The sequence below is a fragment of the Candoia aspera genome, chromosome 8 (genome assembly GCF_035149785.1).
Source record: "Candoia aspera isolate rCanAsp1 chromosome 8, rCanAsp1.hap2, whole genome shotgun sequence".
NCBI lineage: Eukaryota > Metazoa > Chordata > Lepidosauria > Squamata > Boidae > Candoia > Candoia aspera.
In genome coordinates, this window is record NC_086160.1 from 13,379,048 (window position 1) to 13,394,837 (window position 15,790).

At 44.0% G+C, this 15,790-nt stretch overlaps 1 protein-coding gene across 1 annotated transcript; it reads left to right on the forward strand.

Moving 5' to 3' along the window:
- The first annotated feature begins 2,885 nt into the window (after positions 1–2,885).
- UCHL1 (ubiquitin C-terminal hydrolase L1) lies at positions 2,886–14,858 on the forward strand. Its single transcript, XM_063310136.1, has 9 exons — positions 2,886–3,013; positions 3,358–3,369; positions 4,662–4,790; positions 6,662–6,812; positions 9,596–9,681; positions 10,625–10,672; positions 12,460–12,529; positions 13,184–13,242; positions 14,409–14,858. Exons 1-9 carry the CDS (start codon positions 2,981–2,983, stop codon positions 14,493–14,495), a joined length of 675 nt encoding a protein of 224 aa, XP_063166206.1. The 5' UTR covers positions 2,886–2,980; the 3' UTR covers positions 14,496–14,858.
- Positions 14,859–15,790: the final 932 nt, after the last annotated feature.

Below are 15,790 nucleotides of genomic sequence, written 5' to 3' on the forward strand. Positions count from 1 at the left end.
AATCAGAAGTACAGTCACAGTCATATGATTCTCCACTTAGTGACTGAGTCACTTAGCAACTGAGCTGCCAGTCCCAATTGAGGTCACTAAATGAGGACTACCTGTAGATGCTCAGATTGACTCATTGGGAGAATTTGCATAGGCCTGGAGCATTCTGGGAAGTGAACAGAAGGTCATCATGAGCCGTAGAGAAGTGGGACTTCATCTCATGGGCTCAAGGTAACAGCCTAGAATGAGACTCATGGGGAAAATTTGCATAGGCCTGGAGCATTCTGGAAAGTAAACAGAAAAATTATAAGGCCCTGATGGCATCCTTGCAAAGGCTATTAAGAAGCTTAAAACTGAGATTATGGATCCTCTGACTAAAATATGCAACCTGTCTATACACTCAGCCTTTGAAGTTGAGAACTGGAAGGATTGGCTCAAGGGGAGATCCAGTAAATGCCTCTCTGTTTAACATCTCTTCTGGGGAAGATACTGGAAATTGCTATTAAAGATAAACTTACATTTGGAAACATAGCCCTTGCTCAAGGATACCCAACAAGGTGACACTAAGGGAAGGAAGGCATTGTCTAACTAATCTACTGGAGGTTTTTGAGGGGATTAATAAACATGTGGGTAAGGGCAAGCCAGGAGATATAATCTTAGATTTTCAAGAAAAAACTTTGATAAAGTCCCTCTTCAAAGACATCTTAGTAAGCTTAACAGCCATGGAATAAAAGGGCAGGTCCTCTGGTGGGTAAGCAACTGGCTGAAGAATAATAAACACTGTAGACTAACACTTGGTAGAGCAGCCATGAAGGCCTTAGAAAAAATGTTCAGATGCCATGATGTGTCTATACATACAAAGATTACTATAGTGCAAGCAAAGTGACACTCTATGGAAGCACAAGTTGGACTCTGAAAAAGCAGGATAGGGAAAGTATTGACATCTTTGAACTTTGGTGTTGGAGGAGACTCCTGAGAATACAGTGGAGTGGTCAGCCAAGAAAACAAACAAATGAATCATCGAAGAAATCAGTCCAGAGTTTTCACTCAAGACACCAATGACTAGGCTGAAAGTATCCTACTCTGAACACATTGTGTGAAGACCCAGCTCTCTAGAGAAGGCTCTAATGCTGGCAAAGGTGGAAGGAAAGAGAAGAGGATGACCAGGTGGATGGAAAGGTGGATGGAAATGGGAATTCCCCAGCTTGCTGGCTGGAGAATTCTGGGAGTTGAAGTCCACACATCTTCAAGCTGCCAAGGTTGAGAAACACTGCTCCAGAGCAGCCAAGGGTGAGACAAAGATGAAAAGATTTTCCAAATGGTGGAAGCTTTACAGTGGAAGATCCAAAGTTGAAATAAGAAGGAATTTCCGAACCATGTGAGCCTGCTTCCTGAAGTCAAGGGTGCTCCATCACTGGAAGTTTTCAAGGAAAGATTGGATAGCCATTTGTCCAGGATGATGTGAGGGTTCATGATTTGAGCAGGGAGTTGGGCTAGAAGACCTCCAGGGTCCCTTCCAAATTTATGATTCTATGACCGATCTGGAGATTGGGCAGTGAGTATGCTCAAACACAGAAAAGTGGGTTAAGAAGCAAATGGGTTGAGAAGCATGATCAAGTAGATTCTAAAAAACTATGTTATGCCAGCTAGGAGGTAGCCCTTAAATTATTCTGATTGACCTAGAAAGCTAAGCGGGGTGAGCCAGGACATGGATTTGCAACTGCATGGGAAGTCCAAAACTTAAGTGGGAAGTCTAAAAAAAAAATCTAAAAAATTATAAAAAGATTTTGTTTTGTTGCCAAGGAAATTCCAGAGAGGTATCCATGGAGGTAACCAGTTCAGCTTTTCCTGGAAGGCGGCTTTATTTTCAACCACACTGTGCCAACTCAGCGGGGGCCAAGCAAACGTAGGGAAGGAAATGCATCCGCATTTGATGCAAAGAGGCTCTTGAAGGTCTGGCTGGTTTCCCCACGTTCTGGAATGGTGTGTTGTTTGTGTGGCTTGCTCTATGGTTGTTTTCATCTGGTTGTATAGTTGGCCAGAGAAACCGAATCAAGAATCCCGAGGCTTCTCAGCCAAAAGCTCTGAAGACAGGTGTTGTTGGAAAAGAAAAGTGGCCAGCATGTGTGCCCTAAGGCAGCGTTTGCAGGCCTAAGGGCAGCCAAGACCAGATTCCCTGGAGAAAGCAAAACTCCGCTCCAAACACGCCAGCTACCAGACCCACAGGAGTGTCTCCATTTGGATTCTGCGCCTGTTAAAGCAGGGTTTCTCAACCTTGGCGACTGGGAGATGTGTGGACTTCAACTCCCAGAATTCCCCAGCCAGCATGCTGGCTGGGGAATTCTGGGAGTTGAAGTCCACACATCTCCCAGCCGCCAAGGTTGAGAAACCTTGCGTTAAAGGCACCGGAGCCCTCACCCAGGTCTTCCCCACGCAACCAAACCCCGCGCGGTCGGGGTATTTTGCAACGCAGCTGGACGCGCACGCGGGGATCAGGGCCCCGCTTCGCCGGCTCTCTTTCGAAACAGCTTTTGTGGGATTAAAACCCGAAGCCTTGGCAAAGCGCCCGGGGCTCCCTTGCCAGAGGACCGGCCCCCAGGGCAGCTTCGGCGGCAGCCGCACAATGCCGGTTGCGCGCAGCCTGCTCTTGCCAAGCACCGGGGGTGGTTTGCTGGGAACCGCTCCCCGGTGGATCAGCCGACGTGAGGGTTGTACTACGCCCCGGGGGCGCGCTCTGGTGACAGCCTCCCCGCCTCCAATCGACGGGGCTCCCGGAGCACGCGGGGCGAAGGATTCGGGGACCGAAAACTAATCAGAGGGCGAGGGGGACGGCAAAACCATCTAAAAAACCGGGGGGTTCTGGGTGGGCAACTCCCGCCCTGCCATCCCCCCTCCGCCTTTGCAGTGGGTCCGTCCGGTGGCAATATATAGGGGTGGGCGGCTGCTCTGCCCCAGAACGGATCTTGCTTGCGGCGGCTTTGCAGGTGGCACGATGGCGTGGCAGCCCATGGAGATTAACCCGGAGGTAAGGCGCGGGGAAGTCGCAGTTTAGTCTGATGCAAAGGTGGGCGGGCTGATTCGTTTTAATGGTTGGGAGGGCTTGGGCGGGCTTGGGCATCCGCTTGGAGGGGGGCGTTGGAGAATGGGCTCGTGGCGTTTTTGGTCCTGGGGTGGAAGAAGCTTCTCCGTGTCTAGACGTGGGTGGGAACCGGGCGGGGAGGGGCTGTTTAGACTCTTTGCATGCGTTGGGTCTCCCAGCGTTTGAAGCCGTGTGAGAGGGGTGGGGGAGACCTCTAGGAAGAAAATGGAGGTGGGCCCCGCCCTTGAGCAGGCTGACTCCGCTTTCTTGCCTCTGTTTCTGTGTTTCAGATGCTGAACAAAGTGAGTGTCGCTGGAAGAGACGCGTCTTCTCTGGGCTGGGCGTTTCCTCGCTTCCATTTCACCTGCATTCGTTCTCTCCCTTGCGGCTCCTCCGAGAACTGGGAAGCCGACGGGGAGCGGCGTTGACGTGCCCGCCCGCCGCCCTCCAATGTGGGAAGCGGGTGGGCGCAGGGACAGGCGTGGGGGAGAGGAGCGCCTTTGGGGTCGGGGCGGGGGTCTCCTGCGAGAGCCTCGTCTCCAGCCGATGATTCGGCTCTTCTAGGGCTGGACGGCAGGTGGCGCTGCGGGCCGCGGTTTGTGCTGTGTCACGCCGGAGCCGTTTAGCGAAGGAAGGGGTGGTCTGGGTTGGGAGAGGCTGCTTGGAGGACGGTCCACCTGCCACCGGCGGAGAGGGGGTGGGCGTTGCCGGACCAGGAAGCCCCATCCCCTTACAGTGGTAGTGCTCCTGCACTCTTATTTAGCAGGCCACGACACTCATCATCATCATGAATCCTTTCCGTTGTAGGGACCAGCACATACCTTGAAAGCCCACCACAGCAGTGCCTATAGGCACACACCCTTATTCCGGGCCTTGCTAAAGCCCTTGACAGCGCAGACACGTTTCTTTGGGACACAGCTTCCTACTGCTCAAAATGCATCTGGAAGGGGACTTGTTTTGTCTAGTCACTCTTCTCTTGCCCCTGGCGTTGAATGAGGTCTTGTGGACCAGCTGCTCTCTGCTGCACTAACATCCGTAGGGTAATCACTGAAGGATGAGAACATCCTTCCATAAAAGTGTTCCAGGTTAAGTGCAGCTCCATTAAATCTGATGTGATTTGGCAAGGATAAGCAGGATTCACATTCACGGAAAGGGTGGCTGTGTTACATCTAGTAATAATAGATGCATTTCACTTTTACTAGAACTGAGAAGTCCCCAAAGTAAAATGTGGAAATGTTGCCAGCCTGGGCATTTGAATCCAGACCAGAATGGAATTTTTGCTCCTGAGACTTCGTTATTAGCTACAATTGAGAGGGAGAAAGTTTATTGCTAGTATTATTAAATTGGAAATGTTTGCTGATCTATCCCTGGGTCCAGATTTGCCTCCTGTTCATCAGAGTAAATCCAGAAGTAATAGTTATCCCAGTTTTGAACCTAGAGCACTGAAGTGGTGGTGTCCTTGGTCCTCTGGCTGGGTTTGTGGATCAGCTAAGCCAAAATATCATTTGCTTGTTTGTGGCATGTTCAAACCATGGCTTGCCTGATTGGTGAATATGAGATACCAATATTGTATGTGTGCCCCTTAATTGTGCAGGTGCTCTGCCGCCTAGGAGTTACCCCTGGCTGGCAATTTGTGGATGTGTTGGGGTTTGAGGAAGACTCCTTGAATGCTGTGCCGAATCCAGCTTGTGCGCTGCTTTTGCTGTTTCCTCTTACTGCTCAGGTGAGTATTAAAGTTGAACAAAGACAAGACACTTCCGCCCCTTTCTGTATAATACTTGCATAACGTTGGAAGCAATTTGCTAATCTAAAGTAAAGGCCTCTCTCCGAAGTGGAATTGTGCCTTAAATACTAGGAATCAGGATCCCATGAATTTGCAAAACCGTATTGAGGATCTTGCCTGAAAGAAAGGTTAAACCTGCAGAGCACATTTGGCAGTAAATACTCTGGAGAGGTGGTGCTTGCTAATATCCAGAGAAGTTTGCTTAGAAGCAAGAAATAATAACTCCTGTGTATCCTGGAATGTATTAAGAATGGTGCTATTTTGAGCCTAACATTAAAGCAGAATACTGACAGAGGTATAGTTAAGGTACATGTGTTGCTTTGAGGAGGGCGGCTGGAGCAGGGCCGACAACAGTTATGTGAAGTCATCGCAAAAGCCACAGCCTACTTGCACCAAGTAGCAGGCAGCAAGTACCGAACAGCGAATGAGGACACATCATTGCATGCGTATTGTCATTTTGGCAACTTTGGAATTTGCCACGCATGCTGCTGGATTTCAACATTGAAGTAAATCAGCAGCAGATGAAAGGCTGGCGCATGCGTAAATCAAAGGGTGGTTTGCACCCCTCTCCGTGAAGGTGTTGAAGGCCTTCAACAGCAACCAGCCCACTGCAGTATCAAGGGAGCCAAACCACAGATGGGACAATATGGTGATTATGGAGTTTTGTCCTTACGTGTGAGGTAGTAGGCAGTAGTGTCTGATGTTTGAAGCTAGGGGGTGGTTACTGGTAAGAGAATAAAAATGGTTGCAAAAGACTTTGGAGGAGTTAGAGGGACTATTTTAATGGGTACAGTGAATAGATAGAAGGCTTGAAAGCTAAGTTGGATGGTACTTGGAGGGGTTACCTCCAAGGAATACCAGGCTGTAGGCTAGATGGGAAAACAGAATAAAAATCCTTCATGGGGATCACTTCTGCATTGCTGCCAGGAAGACTACATGGACCTGAAGTCATCAGAAGTGCTACTTGACTCAGAGACTCAGATGTCTCGTAGATGACGCATGCCACCAATGAACGATGAGAATAAGTAGCAAATATGTCTTCAAAATGAGTGTAGCTGGTACTTGTTATAAAGCTAGGTGTGTGGGAGGTCTGCCTTTGTTTTTAATGTATGTATGTTGCCTGATGCTGCAGAAGTCTTGGTGGGTGGTGGGTAGGTGGTTGTTATTTCCTTTAAACAACTGTAGTTGGAGCCTTTTATGCCTTCTCAAATGATTGAATGTAATGATGGAACCAGAAGCTAATATAAACAAGTGGGTGACACCCAGTTGCTGAAAACCAGTGATCAGTTGACTTTAGAGTTTCAGTAGCAGCCCCGTGGCATACGGTTGCTGGCTGACATGTTGCAGAAGTTGTCAGTTAAGCGTTAATGTTGCCCTTTGTTTTGGATTAGGTCTTCCTGGGCTTTAAGACTTTGGTACCTTAAAAAAAAAACAGGAAAAGCTAAAACGGTGCAGGAATAAACAAAAAAGCATTTCAGACCAGTTATATCTTTAAAAATTAATAATAAATAAAAAGATTTTGGTACCTTTTTAACAATGTCTATACAGCCAGTGGTCAAAGGAATTTTCCTTGTTCTTTGAACTACCTGGCCCTTAATTTTTCAAACTGTTCTGTATTTTTCTTCATCCCGTGTGGTTGGGATATGTGTCAACATGGGTGATGCATGCGTTATGCACACTGTGATCACAGATAGTTCTTTCTACAGAAAAGTGGCTGAAGCACGTTCATGCTAACCACCCACTGATAGGATCGAGTTTGTGATGAAACACAAAGCAATGGATGCTGTCTAATGAATGTACTTAAATTGTAGCATGAAAACTTCAGAAAAAAGCAGATTGAAGAACTGAAGGGTCAAGAAGTGAGCTCCGAAGTCTATTTTGTGAAGCAGACAGCCAGTAACTCCTGTGGAACAATTGGCCTTATCCATGCAGTAGCAAATAATCAAGATAAAATACTGTTTGGTAAGTACTAGGAGAGAGTTTTCCAAAGGATACAAATCTTGTAGGGTTTACATACCCCAGATCATCACCTGTTGGTGTGGGTTTAACTTCCTGGAACAACCTTGAGCAGATACGGGAAGCATCTCCAGCATAAAAAGAAGGAAGCTCTCATTGGTATATCCGTTTTAGGAGAACAGTAAGCCAAGACCTGTCTGGAGGTTAGGTTGCTAGCTTCAGCTGTCCCAGAAAGGAAATCAAGGTAATGACTGAAACCTTTTGAACTGAACTGGGTAGACTTAATTTGGGACATCTATACCTTTTTCTACAATCAGCGTGAGCCCGGTCAAATACAAAATATTGGCTGATGGGTTGAGTCTGAATATTTTTTATTTTTATTTATTATTCAAATTTTGCTACCGCCCATCTCCCCCAAAAGTGGGACTCTGGGCAGTTTACAATAAAATTAAATCTATAATAATAATTAAAATCTATAAAAACAATTACAAATATAAAATGCAATTTAAATAAGTATACCATCCAAGAGGTTAAAAATTCTGATCAGGTGGGAGGGGCTCTAAGGTGTGAGCCAACCCCATGGATGGTCGCCCACCTGCCTGCCCCATGCAAGATGGCAAAACCAGGTTTTCAGGCCCCTCCTGAAGGTCGGAAGTGAAGGCGCCTGCCTCACCTCTGAGGGCAGGATGTTCCAAAGGGCGGGGGCAACTGCAGAGAAGGCCCGCTTCCTGGACCTTGCCAGATGGAATTCTCTTATCGACGGGGTCCACAACATGCCCTCTCTGCCTGACGGGGTGGGGCTGGTTGATATTATGTGGGTGAGATGGTCCATCAGGTAACCTGGCCCTATGCCATGTATATAGAAGCAGAGCCAATAATTTTGTGCAGCTTTAGAGCTCCAATGCTGCCATGGCAGTTTATGCAAATGAACACATAGATTCACATCCTGAAATACTTCTCAAACTGTTTGGGAAACACAATCAGCCTAAGGCAACTCCATTATCAAAGTGTAATATGTGGGCTGAGAAAAAAAGGTGCGCATAATTTGTTTAACCATGATTTATTGAAGGAACCACAATTGGCTGGATTAATCTGGATTATAAATAGTAATTTGCAAATCACAGTGGCTCTGTTCACATCTCATAGTAAGCTACAACCATAGGAAATCCTAGTTTGGCTTTGATTTGAACCTACTCATAGTGATTGACAAATGCACAGGATGTTTCTCCACCCCCTCACCCCCCCAACTGGGTTTTCCTTGTTAAATTGTCTGGAGTTGAAAAAGTCTACAGTAGGGCATTTCGACATAAGACAGTCACTTCTGATCTGCTTTTTCCCTGCCTCTGGAACTGCTTGTGAAAATGGCTGAATGCTGCTAGGTGGGCTTTGAAAATAGAGAAATGAAGCAAAACATACTGCATTAATGCAGTGTTTTTCAAACTTGGCAACTTTAAGATGTGTGGACTTCAATTCCCAGAATTCCCCAGCCAGTTCCCAAGGTTGAGAAACACTGCACTAGAGGCTTTGCTATGACGACTGTTCCCACGCTGATCTGAACAACCTGGGCAGTTATAGCTCACTTTTTATGATACTTCTAATTCCTCTCAATGATCAGAGTTTTCAGGGAAATGACAATGTGTCTGAAATACCTATTTTTTCAGCCGAAAAACCCTGAAAGCTTGATTCTAAGGAGGTATAAGGTAGTAGCCTCTTTTCTAAACCTACTTGGTACTGAAAATTGAATTTGATTGTTTGCAAATTTCCAAATGCTTTGGTCAGCCTTACTAAACTTAAAGAGGTTATTAAAGTAGAAGAGGCTTAATTAGCTGCTCTTCGGCATACAAATACGAGTTTTTAAGGCACAGTAGAACCAATTAATATCTAAATATTTCTGTCCACTATTAATTAAGACAGCTTACAAGCTATCACTCTGAACTGGCTTTTTAGGATCTTCAGTTCAGAATTCTTGTTCCGGTGTAATATGTTTTCAGTATTCATAATTTTGGGTTTCTTCCATAATATCTGAATTTTCTTCTGTTTGTCAACTCTGTTCTTAAGGAATTCCAGCACATGTAGAATGCTTGCTTCTTCTGCACATTAACGCATATTTAGGGCATGAGAAGCTTGAAGTGAAAGTAACCCATAGCAAAGCATGTAGTTTAATGAAATTTTGTTAGTAACAGTATCATGATTTTTGGATTATGGTATTAAAGTAGTAAGTCTCTCCAAAAAGAGTTTGGGGGTGGGGTCTGTCTTAATTCTGCCGCTTAGAAAACTTAGCTGAGTCTCCATACTGGATTCTAGATTTTGATTGACTGATTGATTGATTGATTATATTCCATCCAACAGAAAAGTATATGACAATAGGTCTGACTCAGTACCATAGGATAGCCCTTACCAGAGCAAGATTTGAGCAGCTGGATCCTATGGTTAAATATGGACGATTCCACCAAGTGCCATATTCTGAGAGAACCTGTTTGTGGAACATCAGAAATAGAAGACGTTTCTATTTCAGTTTGCCAAGTGCCCAAATCGTGATCACATGACCGCAGGGACGCTGTGACGGTTGTAAGTGTGAGCACCAGTTGTAACTTGGTTTTTCAGCTCCATCATAAGTCTGAACCATCACTAAACAAATGGTCATTAAGTGAGGACTGCCTGTACTGTTGACTCAATAGGAGTGAATGTGTCTCAAAGTAAGTGAAGCTTGCAGATGTATCTGGTAGAAACAGTTGCTTCTACTTCGTTTCCCTCTACACTGCTATCCCTTACAATTGCATCTTTTCCAGATGAAGGGTCCGCACTAAAAGAGTTCCTCACTGCAACAGCTGAACTCTCTCCAGATGAGAGGGCAAAACGTCTTGAAAACAGCAAGGTAAAGGGGAGGTGACTCAGATCAGTTTTTTCTGCAAGGGAGTTCAAGGCGGTAGTAGTTGCTAAGGTTGTGTTCAGAAATGTGATCCCATTTCCTAATAATTCCAGTCTTGTTTCAACTATAAGTAGGAATACGCTGACTTTATAAATTAGAACTTGTAAAGAATTTGATTACAACTGTAGAAATGGTAAAAATACGTGTAAGAAACACTGAATGTTTGTAACAGTTTCTCACTTTATCATTAATATAGAATTGGATAATGATATGCTTTTATATGTTTTCAGGTCAGTGTTTGTCTATGATGAGTTATAATTACTTTAATATAGAATCTTAAATGCAGGTAGTCCTTGGGTTACATCAGCAGTTGGGACCAGAAGTTCTGTTGCTAAGCGATGCAGTTGTAAAGTGTGACATCATGTGACCATGTCGCTTAGCGATGGCAATTCTGACAATCCCAGTTGCTGTCGTTAAGCGAGGATCTCACATGTTCATGACTTACAACTTCCTGCTGGCTTCCCCATTGACTTTCTTGTGGGAAGCAGGCAGGGAATGTCGGAATTTGCGATCACGTGACCATGGCTTGCTGCAACATCATAATCGCAAGCCAAGTGCCAAGTGCTTGGATCACGGTCATGTGACCGCGGGGATTCTGCAACAGCCGGAACACCAAGGACCAGTCATAAATACCATTCATTCTCCATCATAACTGTGAACAGTCACTGAACAAATGGACGTAACCCGAGGACTACCAGTATGTTACGTTTTCCCATTTGAAGGGCTTCATTCAGAATTCATGCTCAGCATTAACATTTGTTGACGAGGAAGTAGATGAACAGCTTCAATGGAATGAGAATTGCTGATTTAGATGAAATGGTCTTAATGCTGTTGAGCATTGGAGGATACAAGGAAAAAAAGCCTTTCTGATTTCTTTATCTCTCCCCAGGCCATTCAAGAAGCCCACAATGCAGTAGCCCAAGAAGGCCAGTGTCGGGTAAATGCTCCTTAAATTTATAGGCTTTGAACAATATAACGTGCCAAGAACCGGTGTGTAAGCCCTTAGAAGCAGACAAGACTAGAAACCAAAGCCATGCAGACTAATACTGCTTTTGTTGTATGGTTACAGTCATAGAACCTTGCAAATCTGAATGCGCTTCCCCCCTCCCTGCCTTTATCTTCTTGAGAACTAGGGTGGGTCTTGTCTGAGACGCGTACTCGGATTACAGTTCTGCACCAGACTCGTTTTTTTTTTATCTGACTGTTGTCTTGGTAGTGGCTGTTCCTCATTTCCGCAAGGTTATTCCTTCTGCCCATTACATTGTGGTACCAATAGGAAATCATGATTGCTCACAGGAAATTAGGTCTAATGTTCTACTTCTAGGGTACCTTCCACTCCCCCCAAATACAGGAAATTGAGCTATTTTGGAAACAGCTGTGCCACATTTGCCCAGTGGGGGCCTCCCCCAGGCTTGCTGACCCTCTTTTTTCTCTCTTCCCCTACCTTCCCCACTTGTATAAGATGGGCTGTTCTAATTTTAATAAAGATGGAAGTGATGCCTTTGTGTTTCTACAACCTGCTGCCTGTGGATGTGTTAGTCTACAACTCTGAACAACATGGTTGTGGAGGAAGACTGTCTTTAAGACAGACTGAAGGCTAGAATAAAGGTGGGAAGAGCATGATCAACCAGTGCTTGTTAATGTACTCAACCTCCATGTTGTTTTGCATTTTACTCTCAGAGCCAAGTGGCCCCTCAAACGATCTGATGCACCCTACCTTTTTTTGAAAAAGCTACTTGGCTGAATTTTATGGGATGGACAACATTGAAGGTAGACTGTATGCAACAGTTCTTCAGAAGTTAGTTCTGTGGGAGAAGAGAGCACATGAACCATGATATAGATACCTGTTGTTTTGTCCTCCAAAAAGAGGGAAATGCGTAGGTTTAAATGATACAAGCCTTACTGTTGGCTTTGGTAAGAGTTTCTGGGAGAGAATTTGTGAGAAGATACCATAATGCACTTTTTTTTAAAAAGCGGGGGTTTGTTTGCAGATCTTGTAGGTAACATCTGGTTTTGCCAAACTTACCAAGTCCTTTTGGAAAAAACGTAGAACGTGCAAATTCAGAAGAGGACTCCTGGAAAGCGTTGTGCAAAGTTTGTTCTAGAGCAGTGTTTCTCAACCTTGGCAACTTTAAGATGTGCGGACTTCAACTCCCAGAATTCCCCGGCCAGCAGGAAATGTGGAAAAGGTCACCCGAGAAACATTAGTTAAGAACAGAAGATGAATAATTTACCCTAAGTGTCAACATTGGGATGTCCAGAGATGGTTCCTACCTCTACCAATGCAAATTGATTTGAACTGTAGAATAGAGGAAGCCAGCTTATTAATGCCTTAAATCTCTCTTCGTGTGTCTGGTGGAAGATTGCACTTCCATCACTTCTTTCTTTTAAATATGTGTACCCAAAATCATTGTTGTATGTTTCCTCTTAAAACTAAGTAGACAACAGCGAATTAGAGCAATTTCTGATGGTAATAAATCCTATGGTTGTTCCTTGAATTAGAATTGGTATTTGTATTGATATTGATGTTGATAAGGGTAGAAAAGGCAAGACCATAATAGCTGTTTTGGGTATGTTGGGAGGGGGGTGAAAATGGTTGGGAGACTTGTTTTAAAGGTACTGCAAACAAACAAACAAACAAACTAGCAGATAAATGTGCCACCTTTATATGTTCCTTCCCTGTTCTTGCTAGATTTCTAGGTTCTTGATTCTATCTTTTCTTAGGCTGAAGATGATAAGGTGAATTTCCATTTCATTCTGTTTGCCAGTGTGGATGGATCTCTCTATGAACTGGGTAGGTTTTGTCTGTTTGCTTTAAAAAGGCCAATTTTCTTTCCTCAGTTACAGCTTTTAATGGAGAACAGTTCTCCAATAGCATTTGAGACAAGGACTCCTTTTAGGCAACTACGCCTGCATTTACTTAAGGAACAATATTGTAAGTTTCTAAAGAGGCCCATGCGCTGTGCCATCGAAGCAGCAAGTCCTGTGTGTTACAGAAGTAAGGAGATACCCTTGTCCAGAGATGGAGTTCATACGTCCATGTTAAGTAAATACACGCAGATGCTACGTGCCTTTTTGTAAACAACCACATGTTAGTTTAGGACGCTGTATTAGCTTATTCCATGTGGTTGGTTTATGGTTTATAAGTTACAAACAACAGAAGAAATACAGAAGTTTTTGTCATCGTGCTTTTCACAGCTTATGGGAAGAAGTGAAAAGGAATGTGCAGCATCTGGAATGAGAGGGTGATTACTTTTCCCTTTTGGAGATAGTATAGGCGGTTGCTAATGGATGTTTGGATAGCTAAAGGCTGGGAGGTGCTACAGGTAGACGGTAAGGAAGTTGTCTACAGTGACCCTCCAAGGAAGTGGACCCTCCTTTTATACCAGTATTTTCATACATGAGATGCTGCTGAAGTTATGACCTTATTCTACAACTTTCCTTACAGATGGAAGAATGCCCTTCCCTATAAAGCATGGAGCTAGTTCAGATGGCACTGTGCTAAAGGTAAGATTCTTTTGGCTTATGGTGGTCAGCATTTCACTTTATTTTTATTCTATTTTTTATGTATTTTTTATTTTTATCCCGCCTTTATTATTTTTTTTTATAAATAACTCAAGGTGGTGAACATACCTAATACTCCTTCCTCCTCCTATTTTCCCCACAACAACAACCCTGTGAGGTGAGTTGGGCTGAGAGAGGGCGACTGGACCAAAGTCACCAGCCGGCTTTCATGCCTAAGGTGGGACTAGAACTCACCGACTCCTGGTTTCTAGCCCAGCACCTTCACCACTAGACCAAACTGGCTCTCACAAAGTTCCTACAACACACAACATAACATGCTGGATTCTGTGTATTACTTTTCTGTCGTGGACAGGTTCTAGTATCTACAGGAAGAAGCCTAAAAGAGTGCTTCTAATTTTCCTTTCTGAAGTTGGGAGGAGTTAGAAGTGTTGTGTGATCCTTCATTTAGGGTGCTGTATCTCAGCTAATGAGAGTTATGCATAGTCACTTGACATGCTTCCCATCCTGTAGAACCTCTTAACTAAGGTCCTTAGTTCACATGTAGCTGAACCCAGAATGACTGCCTTTTCTCACATGATTAAGGAGGCAAATTCTAATGCCTGAAACTGGAAAAGGTAGCCATTCCAAGTTCACACAACATACTAAACCATAGATAAAGTTTTGTGACTTGGTAAAATGGATTACCCTTCTTGGGGAGATAGGATGATGGTGTGTCCGGCCTGTGTGCAAGTAAACTGGGACTAAAATGTAAAATAAATACATTTAAAAAAAAAAATTTAACATGATGTTTCCACTTGATATAGTCTATTGAACACATCCCTTATGGTTTCATCATGATGCGCATCATGATGAAACCATAAGGGATGTGTTCAATAGACTATATCAAGTGTGTTCAACGGGCCATATCAAGATAAGCCAAAAACAAACCACATCGTGGCTTAGCTGCATTACATCTATACCAGACTTTGGATTTCACAACTTCAGTGGAATAAAACTATAACAAGGGTGTTGGTTCTTGTGTGGAGATGCACACTGGCTGAAGTGGCCTCTTTCTGACTAGGGTTCATGGTCAGCTTCTTCCTAGTGGCCGGACTGACTCCCACACCAGCTGCAGTTATCTAAGCTACAACGTATCTTTTTCTCTTTAGGCAGCAGCCAAGGTCTGTCGGCAATTCACTGAACGTGAGCAAGGAGAAGTCCGATTTTCTGCTGTGGCCCTGTGCAAGGCTGCCTGAAGCTTGGCAGTTAGAATAGTCCTTTGGCCCATCACCGGAAGTAGTTCAAGCCTTTAGCGCTTTAATACTTGTGTTTAAAAACTTTGGAAAAAAAAAAAAGCCAAAAGCAAAACAGCTGTTCTTGGTCTTGAGTTTAAGGTGTAATGCAGATCCTGTTTTCTCCCTCCCCTCCCTGACACAGCTTCAGTGGCGCCTGTCATAAAGACTAAATTCAGACGCTGCAGACGAAAAATGTCAGACATTGAGGCTCCTTAACTGTAATGTGTTCAAATGCTTCATAGGCTTGTCCTTCCCAAGTTTCCTTTCAAGCTGTTGTGACTTGTTGTCAATCACAAAAATAAATTTCTCCTTGCTATTCCAAAAGACTGTTCTTTGTATTGTCCGTTAAGGCTCGTATAATGTAGGCAGCATTTATTATAAACCTGCGCCTTCCCAGCTTGTGATTCACGGTCTGTGTGGATACTGTGAGTTGTCCATTATGGGGGCACCCAAATAAAAAAGCTCTCCCAAGATTCATGAAGTTTCTGTTCTTTGAAATCTCAAAAGATTTAGTGCCTGAATAAATGTAAGATTTGGTTATACAAGATTATCTCTTTAGAGTACTATGGAAGCCTTCAAAGAGGATGGTTTAATCTGTAGCGCCCATTGTCAATATCTGGCTTCAACATGGTGGTCCGCAGAAGCATTTGAGATGATGTAATTGGTTATATACAGGAAGAACTGTTAACTTAAATTTATTATTGGAATGCTATAGAAACAGAGCTGGAATGGACTGGGTTGTACTTGGGCACTGTAATTGGTGCAGAATTTGTATTTCTGTTCTTGGTAGAGCTAAGAAGACAACAAGATTTGTGAGTTTATTGTCCTGCAGCAGACCTAGGAATGTGCCAAGTAATGCTAGATCCCTAATTGTGTTACCTCTTCGAAATATCAAGTAGGCCAACTCTCAAGTGTCATTTTTCCTTGCTTTTCACTAAATTTGAATGTTTGAAAACAGGTGTGGGGTTATTTTTCTAAAAGTATTATTGCATGTACAATAACTGGGCAGCAAGTTCATTGCACCCCACAATGAAACACAATCTTCTGACGTGAAGTCATGGTAACATTCAGGCAACATTCACAAGGGTTTTTCTCAAATCATTTATGTGTGAGATCAGATGGAGAGAATTGTGTGGCTTCTTTGGTGAGGACATGGAAGTGGTTTACCAAGAGTAGGGTTTCCTTTGAAGAAGTCCACTTTTCCCAATGGAACAAAAGTACTCATTCTAGGCTTGGTTTGTGCATTTCTGGAAGTT